This window comes from Otolemur garnettii, unplaced genomic scaffold, assembly GCF_000181295.1.
Source record: "Otolemur garnettii isolate 467f Iridium unplaced genomic scaffold, OtoGar3 scaffold00087, whole genome shotgun sequence".
Lineage (NCBI taxonomy): Eukaryota > Metazoa > Chordata > Mammalia > Primates > Galagidae > Otolemur > Otolemur garnettii.
This window is the reverse complement of record NW_003852482.1, coordinates 1,159,544-1,172,808: the sequence shown is the minus strand read 5'-3', so window position 1 is coordinate 1,172,808 and position 13,265 is coordinate 1,159,544. Positions and strand designations below refer to the sequence as shown.

Genomic DNA, 13,265 nt, shown 5'->3' with positions numbered 1-13,265 from the left:
CTGGCTCCTTTTGTTGCAAGAGCTGCCATGAAGGTCGCTGCCCGCTCATGTTGACCGAGTGCCCTGCCTGCAAAAGCCTGGTCCGCCTTGGTGAGAAGGAGCGCCACTTGGAGCACGAGTGCCCAGAGAGGAGCCTGAGCTGCCGGCACTGCCGGGCACCCTGCTCTGGGACAGATGTGAAGGTACATGGGCAGGGGACAGCCTGTGTGGCCGTGGCTACACTGGGATGGGGCTGGCTTGGCTTCTTTGCAATCAGCCCTGTGGGCCATAGTTATTTCCCTGAAACCAAGGGAGTAGAAAGTTCTCGGAGGAACTAAGCATGGGTGTGAAGTCAGCACCAAGTATCAATACTTTAAAAAGTGTTTTTGTTTTAGAAAAGCTCCAACACTCTAGGTGGTAGCAGTAGGTGCTGTGTCACCTCACTCTGTCATCAGCCCTGTAGCTTGAAAGGCCTGGGCATCACACCTTAAACTGTTATTAAACAAGTCTTCGTAGCTCAGTGGGTAGGGTGCCAGCCATGTGGCACAGAGGCTGGTGGGTTCGAACCTGGCTCGGGCCAGCTAAAACAACAATGACAACTGCAACAACAAAAACAAAAATAGCCAGGCATTGTGGAAGGCGCCTGTAGTCCTAGCTACTTGGGAGGCTGATGCAAGAGAATCGCTTAAGCCCAAGAGTTTTAGGTTGCTGTGAGCTGTGATGCCACGGCATTCAGGGTGACAGCTTGAGACTCTCAAAGAAAAAAAAAAACCACCCAAGTCTTTGTGTCATTTCATCCAAACATTGCTTAGAATGTATCTGTGAAATGTATAGGGCTGACTGTGGTGTTATGGCCTGTGTCTCTTAATTTGATTGATTTGAGTCACAGGGTTCCTCTCTGCATTTCACTGAAATGTCTCTGGGCCTCTCAGTCTAGAATAGTCTCTGTGGGTGTCTTCTCTTCTTGGGACAAAAGTGCTCTTCTGTCCATGCTGCCTGTGGACTGGCCTGACCAGAGTTGTGTGGGGCCCACAGCAGCATATCAGACTCTATTGGAGGTGTCATGTGTGAGGCCAGCATAGTCCTGTCAGGAAGTACCACTAGCTCACACCATTCTCTGTCCCTGCAAAAGCCTGTTGTTTAAGTCAGGGCTGCAGAATGGTGATGTACTCCGTTTAGACCATCTATTTCTGTCTTCATTATGTCCCTAGAGAAGTGGTTCTCAACCTTCTATTAGGAGAAGAAGGTTGAGAACCGCTGCCCTAGAGGCTAGTGAAATGCAAAAGAGAGTTTTAGGCTCGGCGCCTATAGCTCAACTGGCTAAGGCGCCAGCCACGTACACCTAAGGTGGCGGGTTTGAATCCCCAGCCCGGACCCGCCAAACAACAATGATGGCTGCAACCAAAAAATAGCCAGGCGTGGTGGCGGGCGCCTGTGGTCCCAGCTACTTGGGAGGCGGAGGCAGGAGACTCGCTTGAGCCCAGGAGTTGGAGGTTGCTGTGAGCTGTAATGCCACGGGACTCTACCCAGGGGGACAGCTTGAGGCTCTGTCTCAAAAAAAAAAAAAAAAAAAAGAGAGAGTTTTAAAGTCTCTGAAGCTCCTGAGTGGTGCCTGCAGGATCCTGCCCAGGGTGGAGGGTGACCAGAACATTCCCATGGCCCCTCAGGCACTGGCCGCAGCCTAAGCCTATGCACATCCACCCTTACATTCCTTTCTGCCCCGTGTGGGAGGCCATACTAACACTGCTCACTTCTTTTCAAGGCTCACCACGAAGTCTGCCCCAAGTTCCCTTTGACTTGTGAAGGCTGCGGCAAGAAGAAGATCTCTCGGGAGAAGGTAAACTGTTGCTCATGCCCTCTGAGGACCACAAAGTTGCCACTTAAGTGTTGATAATGAGGGTCCCGAGCTGCATGGTGTGGGGAGGATTAGGACCTTGTGTCCAAAGGGACAGCGACCTGAAGGGGGGGTCACAGAATATTCAGATGTGTAGTATGGCCACTCTCCTGAGTGTGCCAGTGGCTACAGTGAGAACCCCTTTTTTTATTTTCCAGTATATGTTGTTACTTTTGGGCAAGTTGTGTCCTAATTATTGTGAAAATTAAACATTATAGTTGTAATTACCCTCCATGTGCTATTTATGAGAAAGGTTTTTTGGCTCAGCACCCGTAGCTCAGTGGTTAGGGCACCAGCCACATATACCAGGGCTGGTGGGTTTGAACCCAGCCTGGGCCTGCTAAAAAACAATGACAGCTATAACAGAAAAATAGCTGGGTGTTGTGGCAGGTGCCTATAGTCCTAACTACTTGGGAGGCTGAGATAAGAGAATCACTTAAACCTAAGAGATTGAGGTTGCTGTGAGCTGTGACGCCATGGCACTTTATCCAGGGTAACATAGTAAGACACTGTCTCAAAAAAAGAAAAGAAATTTTTTTTTGTTTTTGAGATAGAGTCTCATTCTGTCATCCAGGGTAGAATACTGTGGCATCATACCTCACAGCAGCCTCAAACTCTTGGGCTCTTACCTCAGCCTCCTGAGTAGCTGGGACTGCAGGTGCCAGCCACAATACCTGGCTGGTTTTTCTATTTTTAGTAGAGATGGAGTCTGTTGCTCAGGCTATTCTTGAACTCCTAAGCTCAAACAATCTATTTGCCTCAGCCTCCCAGAGTGTTAGTGTTACAGGGATGAGCCACTGTGCCTGGTAGAAATGTTGGTATTGACCTCAAAGCTTGGTATTTGCAGCAAGTGCTTTGGGTGTGAAAAGTAGGGTACACATACATAGTCTGTGATAGCAGCGAGGGATTCATGGCTTGGTACTCGCACAATTTCACTTTCTCCTATTCTTAGTCCTGTGAAGAAAATGGCTTCTTGCACAGGAATGAAATAGTTGCTGGGGCTCGGTGCCTATAGCTCAACCGGCTAAGGCGCCAGCCACGTACACCTAAGGTGGCGGGTTCGAATTCCCAGCCCGGACCCGCCAAACAATGACGGCTGCAACCAAAAGATAGCCGGGCATTGTGGCGGGCGCCTGTGGTCCCAGCTACTTGGGAGGCGGAGGCAGGAGACTCGCTTGAGCCCGGGAGTTGGAGGTTGCTGTGAGCTGTAGTGCCATGGCACTCTACCCAGGGGGACAGCTTGAGGCTCTGTCTCAAAAAAAAAGAAAAAAAAAAAAAAAAAAGAAATAGTTGCTGGATAACATCTAAATTAAAGTTGAGGCCAGGTATGGTGGTTCACACCTATAATCCCAGCACTCTGAGAAGCTGAGGTGGGTGGGTGGGTAGATCTCTTGAGTTTAGGAGTTCGAGACCAACCTGAGCAAGAAGAAGACCCCTGTCTCTACTAAAAAGGAAAAAACTAGCCAGGCGTGGCAACGGGCGCCTGTAGTCCCAGCTACTCGTGAAGCTGAGGCAGGAGGATTGCTTGAGCCCAGAAGTTGGAGGTTGCTGTGAGTTGTGACGACAGTACTGCATTCTAGCATATGTGTTTTTCAAGGCCTTCCTCCTTGTTGGGCTGGCAGGGTTGAGGGTAGCTTGCTCAGAGGCTGAAGCTACAGAAGGGAATATTATGCCTTCTAGGGTGGCAGGTTAGGCTGGCGGAGCCCTCTGCCCTCTTGGCCCTCAAGTGTGTGCATGTTTATCTCCTTGTCTGTCTGGTTTGCTTCTGTTTAAATACAGGTCACAGCCCAAATTCTGAAACAGGGGTGGGGCTTCTCCCCTCATTCATTTGTTGTACTGAGTGTTCTGCACACTGGGTCTGGCAAGTGCCACTTGATCTTCACCTGGGGGCTGGAGCTCTCTTTGGGAGCCTGATGTGAGTTTCGGGCTCTAGTGCCTGCTGGGGATGTTGTAAAGGGCTGTGGCTGATGTGATGCCACCTGTGGAGGACAGGAGGCCTGCCTGGTGCCTTGTATCTGTGAGGGCAAGCTTGATTGCAGTGACAGCTCCCTGCTGGGCACAGCCTGGAGATTACTCACAGGGTGTCTCCTACTGTGTCATCTCCATCAGCTCTTTGGCTGGCCTGGCATGGCTTGTACTAAGCAGTCAGGAGTTTATGCTTTACTTGTGATTTTCCTTTTCCAGAATAAGGAAAGTAGACAGTAAGGTGCCTAGGTGACCCCGCTGCACCAGTCACTTCATTCCTCTGTCCTGCACCCCATGTGTCTGTGTGTGTCTTTCTCCTCCTCTCTTGCTGCTCTCCCTCCTCCTTCTTCTTCTCTTACTGTCTTGAACATGCAGCTTTCCATAATTTTACTTATTTATTTATTTAGGAAACATTAAAATTTGCTTTAATACTTCTTTGGGGGAAAAAAAATCACACTTTTAGTGAATGAACAAAAAATATTTTTACAGTAGCAGTAGGCTATTATTTTTATCTACAATGCCATGAATTCATAGGGAAGAGGTTCCAGTAGCTCAGGGAGGCACCTTGCCATTGAATGTGACAAAGCATTGATTGACTTTTGAATTCATGGGAAATAGGTCCCAGCACCTTGTATCACTGTTACTTGGGGTCTGTTGGTTATCCTGTGTGCTATGCTGTACACCTATTATGCCATGAGCTCATGGGGAATAAATAGGTTCTTGCACCTAAATAGGTCCACTGGTTACTCCTGTGTACTATGTTATATGCTTATTATGCCATGAATTCACAGGGAATGGGTTCTAGGAGCTCAGGCTCCTTTCCGTTGGTTCTCACAAAGTGGGCTTCTCTGGGAGGAGCAGGCTGGCGCTTCAGTTGAACCCAGGTACCTTTCTCTTTGGTTTCCTTCTTTTTCTGATCATTTTCCTTCACATGTTTCGGGAAGCTATCTTGGCTCTTAGAGTGCTTAATATGCTCAGTACACACATTAATCCTCTTGGCAAGAATCTTGTCCTTAACTTGTTTACAACAATGCCAACAGCGTGCTGGGTAATACTGCAGACTCTTCCAGTTTTGCCATGGTAACATTTGTGTGGCATGCCTTTTTGAACAGTACCCATTCCCTTGATGTCTACACTATCACCTTTCTTGTAGATTCACATATATGTGGCCAAAGGAACAACTCCATGTTTTCTAAAAGGCCTAGAGGACATGTATCGGGTGCCTCTCCTCTTTCCCTTTGTGTTTGTCATTTTGGTGAGTTACTGGAAGATGGTCTCTCCCTTGTTTGTTTGTTTGTTTGTTTTTTGAGACAGAGCCTCAAGCTGTCACCCTGGGTCTGGGTGCCATGGCTTCACTGCTCACAGCAACCTCCAACTCCTGGGCTCAAGCGAGTCTCCTGCCTCAGCCTCCCAAGTAGCTAGGACCACAGGCGCCCGCCACAACGCCCAGCTATTTTTTTGGTTGCAGCCATTATTGTTGTTTGGCAGGTCCGGGCTGGATTCGAACCCACCACCTTAGGTGTATGTGGCTGGCGCCTTAGCCACACAGGTGCCAAGCTGCTTGTTTGTTTTTTGAGGCAGTCTCACTCATTTGCTGTGGGGTAGAGTGTAGTGGTGTCATAGCTCCCAGCAACCTCAAATTCTTGGGCTCAGGTGATCCTCTTGCCTCAGCCTCCCAAGTACCCAGAACTACAGGCACCTGTCATGACCTCCAGCTGGTTTTGAACTCCTGAGCTCAGGCAATCTACCCACCTAGGCTTCCCAGAGTGCTGGGATTACAGGAGTGAGCACCTCGCCCAGCAATTTCAGCGTGGTTTTTATTTTGCATTTTTTGCAGTTTTTGGCCGGGGTCAGGTTTGAACCCACTACCTCCGTTATATGGGCTGATGTCCTACTTCTTGAGCCACAGGCACTGCCCAATTTCAGTGTGTTTTAATCCATCGCATCTTTATGTGCCTACCCACAGGGCCTCCTCTCCAGCCTGAGGGTCTTTCCAGTGGCCCTGGGTCTGTTTCTCCCACACCCCTCACCTGGGCTGGCAGCGTCTGGCCTCTGGAGGTACAGAACTCTGGACTATAGGCATTGTGGTCTTGGTGCCAGCTTCCTGCGGGAGTTTGTGCCCCATGAAGGAGCTGAGTGTGCTTTCACACTGGCATTCTAATTTTTACATAATATTATAGGGATTTCTCTTATCTTTTTAAATTTTATATTTGTATTTTAAGCTGAAAATTTTGGTTCTTAGCAGTGTTAACATACTAACTAGCTTTATCCTTTATGTACAGTAAGTTTAAAATAAAAATAGCCACAGTATTCTAGTAAGACCACTGGATAAAATTTACTCTCTTTGAAGTTCTTCTTGTCCTTGGCAGTATGTCTTACAGAGATGTGTTTTTTTCAAATACTGTGTTCTGAGGTCAGCTGGAATACATTTTTTTTGTGCATTTATGTCAGACTTGGTCTACAGTCAATTCATTTACTTCCATTTCTTTTTAAAGTTTAGCAGTTTAAAAAATTTTCTCTTTTTGATTATGTAAAACATGTACATGATTGGACAGTGGTTGCTGCACTAAGTCTGTTGGAGCTGCTCCCTTGTGCCACCCCACCCCCAGCTTCTGGAGTTTTGCTGGAGCCAGGCTTGGGCCTCTCAACCGCATGTCTGGAAACACCTGCAGGACTGAGCTGAGTGTGGGATATGATGTGTCAGGAGCCGTTTCTTTGGATGCCAGTGTGTGGGACTCGCTGGAAATGATGAGGGGCCTCTGGGGGGTTCAGTGGAAGGCCACTATGCCCTCGGGGATGGGGCACCTGCCTGTTTGTGATGTCACTGACAGTATGGGGGCTCTTGGAGTTGACCTTCAGCCCTCACGGGAACCCCAGGGGAGAAACTGAGGCTCAAGGAGGTCAGACAGTCACCTGGCTTTCCATTTCCACGGGACTTGCTGTGAGCAGAGTTGTAGGACTGTGGTCTCCCCTCATTTTTAGCAATGCCTTTTCCCCAGACCTGCCCTCCCCAGAGAGCAACAGGCATTCTGGGTCCCTATCACTTTTTTTTTTTTTTTTTTTTTGGTGACAGAGTCTCACTCTGTCACCCTAGGTAGACTCCAATAGCATCATAGCTCATAGCAACTTCAACCTCAAACTCCTGGGCTTTAATGATTCTTTTATCTCAGCCTCCCAAGTAGCTGGGACTAAGACGTGCCCATCATGACACCTGGCTTAACTTTTTCTGTTTTTAGTAGAGATGGGTCTCAATCTTGCTCAGGCTGATCTCGAACTCCTGAGCTCAGGTGATCCACCTGCCTTGGCCTCCCAAGGGATTACAGATGTGAGCCCTGTGCCTGGCCTTTCCCATCACTTTTTTTTTTAGAGACAGAGTCTCACTGTATTGCCCTTGGTAGAATGCCATGGTATCACATAGCTCACAGCAACCTCCAAATCCTGGGCTTAGGCGATTCTCTTGCCTCAGCCTCCCGAGTAGCTGGGACTACAGGCGCGCGCCACAATACCCAGCTATTTTTTTTTGTTGCAGTTTGGTCAGGGCCGGGCTTGAACCCACCACCCTCAGTATATGGGGCTGGCGCCCCATGCACTGAGCCACAGGCACCACCCTCCCATCACTTCTTATTCAGCTTTCTGTGGTGGAAATTTCCAAGTCTAGGCAGAGAAAGAAAGAGACAGGTTACATAGCACCAAAGTGAACATTAAAGGTGCATTCTAGGACAGAGGGATTTCATGTCTGTGAGTATCTCATTTACAGTGTGGGAGAGTCATTTCCTCAGATGACAGTGTAGTGTTGACCTTGGATTTTCACTTGTATGATAGGTGAGAAATACTTTTGGCCCTCTGAGTCTATGGGTTCCACATCCGGGGATTTAGCCAACTGCAGATCAAAAATACGCAGAAAGAAAACTTGCGTCTTTGATTGTAATACTCAGTGTACATTGATAACAAATAATCAATACAAGTCATGTTGAACACCTCTTGTAATTGCAGAAGTCAAACATGACTTGAGCATTACAAATCTAATATAGTTTTTTCTTTTCTTAAAAATGTGTATATGGGCTTGGCGCTCATAGCATAGTGGTTATGGCACCAGCCACATACGCCAAGGGTGGCAGGTTCAAACCCGGCCCAGGCCAGCTAAACAATGACAACTGCAACAAAAAATAACCAGGCATTATGGTGGTCACCTGTAGTCCCAGCTACTTGGGAGGCTGAGGCAAGAGAATCGCTTAAGTCCAAAAAGTTTGAGGTTGCTGTGAGCTTTGACGGCACAGCACTTTATTGAGGGGTACATAGTAAGACTCTGTCAAAAAAAAAAAAAGGGCAGCACCTGTGGCTCAAAGGAGTAGGGTGCCAGCCTCATATGCTGGAGGTGGCGGGTTCAAACCCAGCCCTGGCCAAAAAAAAAGTGTATATATTATTTTTGTACTCTCTGTAGGTATATCCTTTTTTCTTGTCATTAGTCCCTAAAGAATACAGTACAACAACTGTTTACATAGCCTTACAGAGTATTGGGTATTATCAGTGGTCTAGGGATGGCCTGAAACATGCAAGAGCATGTGCACGCTCACATGCAAACACTACTGCGTCTCACAGAAGGGACGAGAGCCCCTTAAGTGAGGAGCTTGGTATCCCCGAGAGGTCTTGGAGCCAATCTCAGAAATACGAGGGTAGTATCACTTTTCCGTCTCTGAAATTGTGAATGTGACTAAATGCTTTTTGCTTAAAGTTCACCTGCATTCCTCTCATGGGGAAGGATCTGTTCATGACTTGCCCAGGTGGTTTTTTGGGTCATCTATCTAAAGGGGCACTGTTTGAGGTTTTTCTGTACTGCGTCTGGAAATAGATTCATAGTTAAGACCTTTTCCGCTTCCCAGGTGTAGAGGAAATTCTGTTCTTCTCTCTGGTATTTGCAGGTTTGATTCTCTCTCATTTACAGCTCCAGTACACTTGCCACACCACCTGGAAGAGGGAGGAAGGGTCTTGTGTTTATTTTGTTCCCCTCGCTGTCCCCTCATCATTATACAAGTTACCAAAATGGTAGCCTTTTTTTCCTTCACTGATTGGAGATGCTGTTTGTATCATGTACGAAATGTCAGTGCACAGCCACCCTGTTCTGGATTTCATGTTATGATTCGGATTCATGTCCTACACCATCCCCACACTAGTGAGCAGTAGGCATTTGACTCTGGGTCAGGCCAGCCGCTCTTCATGTGAGGTGACACCAAGGCCTTGGGGCCTCCACCCCACACATCCTGGGGACTGATAGATGACAGGTACTGCTTTCTGTGACTCTTCAGGCACCCTGAGACACTTGGCCACCCAGTTACATGCAGGGCCTGTGGCATGCGCATGTACACAGGTGTGTGTTCGCTCGTGTGGGCAGTGGGAGGAAGCAGCTTTGAAAACAGATGCTTAGGTTCTGTGTAGCATGACAGTGAGGAGGCTGAGAGCTTCTGTGTAAAGTCTAGTTTCAGTTGGGCACCAGTGTTGAAGAGTGGGTCGGAACAGAGAAGCATGAGTCATGACATTGTCCCTTTGCAGTTCCAGGACCACATCAAGACCTGTGGCAAGTGTCGAGTCCCTTGCAGATTCCACACCGTCGGCTGTCAGGAGACGGTGAGTCCAGGGTTGGCATTGGGCTTGCTGGGTTGTCTCCTCCCAGTCTTCACTTGGCCTCTGTCGTAGCTCCTTGCAGTTTCCTCCCAACATCCCTCTCAGCCCCTTTCTCAGCAGCCTCCTTGTCCCACCTCAGGTGTCCGAGTGTCCTGGGCACAGTCCCAGGTTGTCAGCCACTCCCATCCCCATCCTCTTGGTGGTCTCCTAGCACCCCTGGCTTTAACTACCCCCTGTCCCTGAGAATGACCAGACGTGAGTATCCACCTGTTTCCTTGAGCCTTCCTGGAAGTCAGGTGGACATCTCAGACTTATTATAGCATGGACCACTCTAAGGCTGCTATTCTGTGTCCCTCTCCACCTTGTCCTCCCAGGCCCTCCAAAGAGCAACAGCTCTCTAACCCTCAGCTCTAGCCACAGCCATCAATTTGATCCCTCCCCTACTTCCCATTGCTCCCCTGCCCAAGTTGTCCTCATCTCTGGCCCCCAGTGCTTACCAGACTTTCTTTAGACTCCTGCCTGCTCTGTTTTGCTTGCAAATGGAACTCTGACCATGGCACTTCTGACTTAGAACCCTGTTGTGGCTTCTGCCTTCATACCTCACTGGTGATTCAGAAATCATGTGCCCACCCTCTGTGACCTCGTCATGACCTCACTTCTGCTGCCTCTTCTCTGCTCTGCGTACTGGCCTGCCTGTCCTCGAGCACACCTTCTCTTCTCAGGCCAGGCACATTGCACACCTGTCAGGTGTCTACACCTCTGTCTCTGTGAAGCCCGTCCCCCTATGCAGATAACACTGTCCCGAGCCTACACTCTCGTCTTGTTCCTCGTCCATCTTTCCCTGTGAAGTGGGTACCTCTGAGGTCAGGACCCTACTATGTCCGCTTGAGGGGCATTGGGCCTGGCGGCAGGCCCTGGCCAAGGTGTATGCGTGATGGATTAGAGGGAGGTAGGTCATGGGTCTGGGCCATCTTGGGCCAGCCAAGGGCAAGTGCACCAGGCGGCCCGCCAGGCAGGCATCCCTCACAGCATCTGTAGGAGAGGTCAAGGTGGTGCTCTTGTTTGGTAACTGATGCATATAATTTTAGGTGTTTCACTTTTGTTTATTCCCCTCATCTGCATGGGGTAGTCTCCTGCTTTCTACATGGGTGCAGTTCTTGTCTATTTCCTGCTCAGGCCTGGCATTTGCTGCCTCCAAGGAACCTAGGTCCCCTGTACAGAATGAAGTTTTAGAGACTGCCTGGGCCCAGTGGTATTCATTATTGCTGCCTTGGTCCTTATTTCTGGGTCTTTTTAGTGGTCAGAAGATAAATGCAGCAAGAGTCCATGATGATGATACTTGCCATTCAAGCTGAGGACAAGAGTTTGCTCTGTGGCCACTGTCCTGGCACATCCAGCCCCACGTGCTGCTGCAGTCTGCTTCCTCCTCACCTCACACATTGCAGTCCCAGCAGCACAGCTCCTGGGAGGAGACATGGGCATCCTCTTGTCTAGTTCTCTTATCTCTCAGTGCCTCTAACAGGGTACACATGCAGATTTATCTGTTTCTTTTAATTTTTTGAGTGTCTTTAATACTTTTTAATTTTATTGTTTGAAAACTACTGAGTAGTTTGAAAACTACTGAGTAGTAAACAGATCTATAAAATATGAGATGTTGGGCGGTGCCTGTGGCTCAAAGGAGTAGGGCGTTGGCCCCATATGCCAGAGGTAGTGGGTTCAAACCCAGCCCCAGCCAAAAACTGCAAAAAAAAAAAAAGAGATGTTTAAGAAAGACTAGCTTCTACCCCATGTTTTGTTTTTCACCTTTCCCCATTGAGCAAGTTATTAAAAATGGTGTTTTTCCTTTAATTCTTTTAAATAAAAGCAAGTAAGTTATATATATGAAGGTTAATTTTCAAACATACTTGGCTTTTAGACAGCAACAAATGCTGTCATGTAAATGAAAAAGTTAAAAATCACTAAGACCAAGCCATGGCCAAGTCTTGGGCATTCCTGTGCTCTGACCTCTGTCCCTTCAGGTCAGCTGAGGCCCACCTATGGTTGTCCCCGGGTCAGAGCAGACGGCGCCAGCAGCCTCCCTGCCCTGTGTCCTCAGGTGGAGCAAGAGAAACAGCAGGAGCATGAGGCGCAGTGGCTGCAGGGGCACCTGGCCATGCTGCTGAGCTCCGTCCTGGAGGCAAAGCCCCTTTCAGGAGACCAGAGCCAGGTGGGATCAGAGATCCTGCAGAGGTGTGAAGCACTGGAGAGGAAGACGGCCACTTTTGAGAACATCGTCTGTGTCCTGAACCGGGAGGTGGAGAGGGTAGCCATGACAGCTGAGGCCTGTAGCAGGCAGCACCGGCTGGACCAAGACAAGATTGAAGCCCTGAGTAACAAGGTCTGTGCCTGCAGGGAGGAAGGCATTATCTTTGTCCTTGAAGGTTCTAGCATGTCAGGAGTTCTGGGATCTGGACGGCAGAACTCCCATTTGCAAACCCCTGCCCAGCATGGTTTCTTCAGGAGGCTTTGGCCCTGTTCTGTGAGGGACCTGACTCGAGGAGATTATGGGCTGGAACCTCTTCTCCCTAGCCTGGGAGGGCAGAGTTAGTGATGGCCTGTGCCCGGCATAGTCTGGCTTCTGAGTGTGTTTTCTGGCCAGCAGCCTTTGATGTGGACTTGGAGCCTCTGCCTTAAGCCAGGCAGGTGGAGAGGGACAGACTCAGCAGAAGCCTTGCCCAGGGTTACTCAGGAACACTGGGGATGGCTGTCCTGGTGGTGTCCAAGACTGGTGGCTGTGGGAGGCTGGGCTCAGTGCCACTGCTTTTCCAGTGAGAGGGAAAAGATGGTCTTGCTGCCTGGCAGGTACAGCAGCTGGAGAGGAGCATCGGCCTCAAGGACTTGGCAATGGCTGACCTGGAACAGAAAGTTCTTGAAATGGAGGCGTCCACCTATGATGGGGTCTTTATCTGGAAGATTTCAGACTTTGCCAGGAAGCGCCAAGAGGCTGTGACTGGGCGCACACCTGCCATCTTCTCCCCAGGTTTGGTTCTAGAAAGCCCCCATGACTTCTGCTTTCCTGGGCACCCTGGGTCCTCTTTCCCTAGTGGACACATGGCACAGTTCCCAGGGGCAGGGCTAGGATGTCCTCAGCTGCCCTCAGGAGCATCTGCACCTCCCTGAGGAGTGAGTCATATGGCTGAGGCCTGGTCTGCTCCTCATCACCTGTAGCCTTGTCCTTGGGCACATGGAGCCTTGGAAGGCAATGAGGATGGCCCTAGGGTCGGGGTGAAGCAGCAGGAGGCAGAGGTGGTTCTCAGGTGTCAGGGCTGAGCTGGTCTGACTGTCCCCCGCCCCCATTCAGCTCCAGTTTTGCTGAAAGCAACCCTGTGAGGGTGTCCTCACATTCCTTTTCTTCAGCCTCAACCAACTGTGAGGTCCTTGAGGGGTGCTCCTGAGTCTCTTCTGAAGGGCACTGAGGGCAGCGGGGAGCAGGGCAGGGTAGCCAAGCCGCAGGCGCTCCAGAGGCTGCCACTTAAGGCCTGGCTACTGTGTCCCTGCTAAGGTGCTTCGTAGACTTGGTGCTCCAGGGATAGGAGCGTTCCTTGTATGTGCAGTTTTTCGTGTTTACCCACTTGTTAGATCTTAGGTTCTAGAATCAGGGCTGACACACAGGCTTCTCTCCTCTCCTGTTTGAATTTAAAGCACTGCTAGTTAAATCCCCGAGTGCCAGGGATCTCCCTGCTGTGCTCTGCCTTGCTCATTCCAGACTGAGGGAATCCAAGGCAACATCTGGAAGGGGCACCTCCTGTAGAGAGGCCAGTGTCCTCTG

General features: G+C 49.5%; 1 protein-coding gene across 2 annotated transcripts in view; it reads left to right on the top strand.

Moving 5' to 3' along the window:
* TRAF2 (TNF receptor associated factor 2) overlaps positions 1 to 13,265 on the top strand; it is a 37,763-nt gene that overhangs the window by 21,469 nt on the left and 3,029 nt on the right. For both annotated transcript variants that reach the window (XM_012808281.2, XM_023516117.1), the window contains exons 5-9: positions 21 to 182; positions 1,742 to 1,816; positions 9,386 to 9,460; positions 11,553 to 11,834; positions 12,299 to 12,476. In XM_012808281.2, coding sequence (XP_012663735.1) covers positions 21 to 182; positions 1,742 to 1,816; positions 9,386 to 9,460; positions 11,553 to 11,834; positions 12,299 to 12,476 — 772 coding nt within the window. The remainder of the gene's footprint in view (positions 1 to 20; positions 183 to 1,741; positions 1,817 to 9,385; positions 9,461 to 11,552; positions 11,835 to 12,298; positions 12,477 to 13,265) is intronic.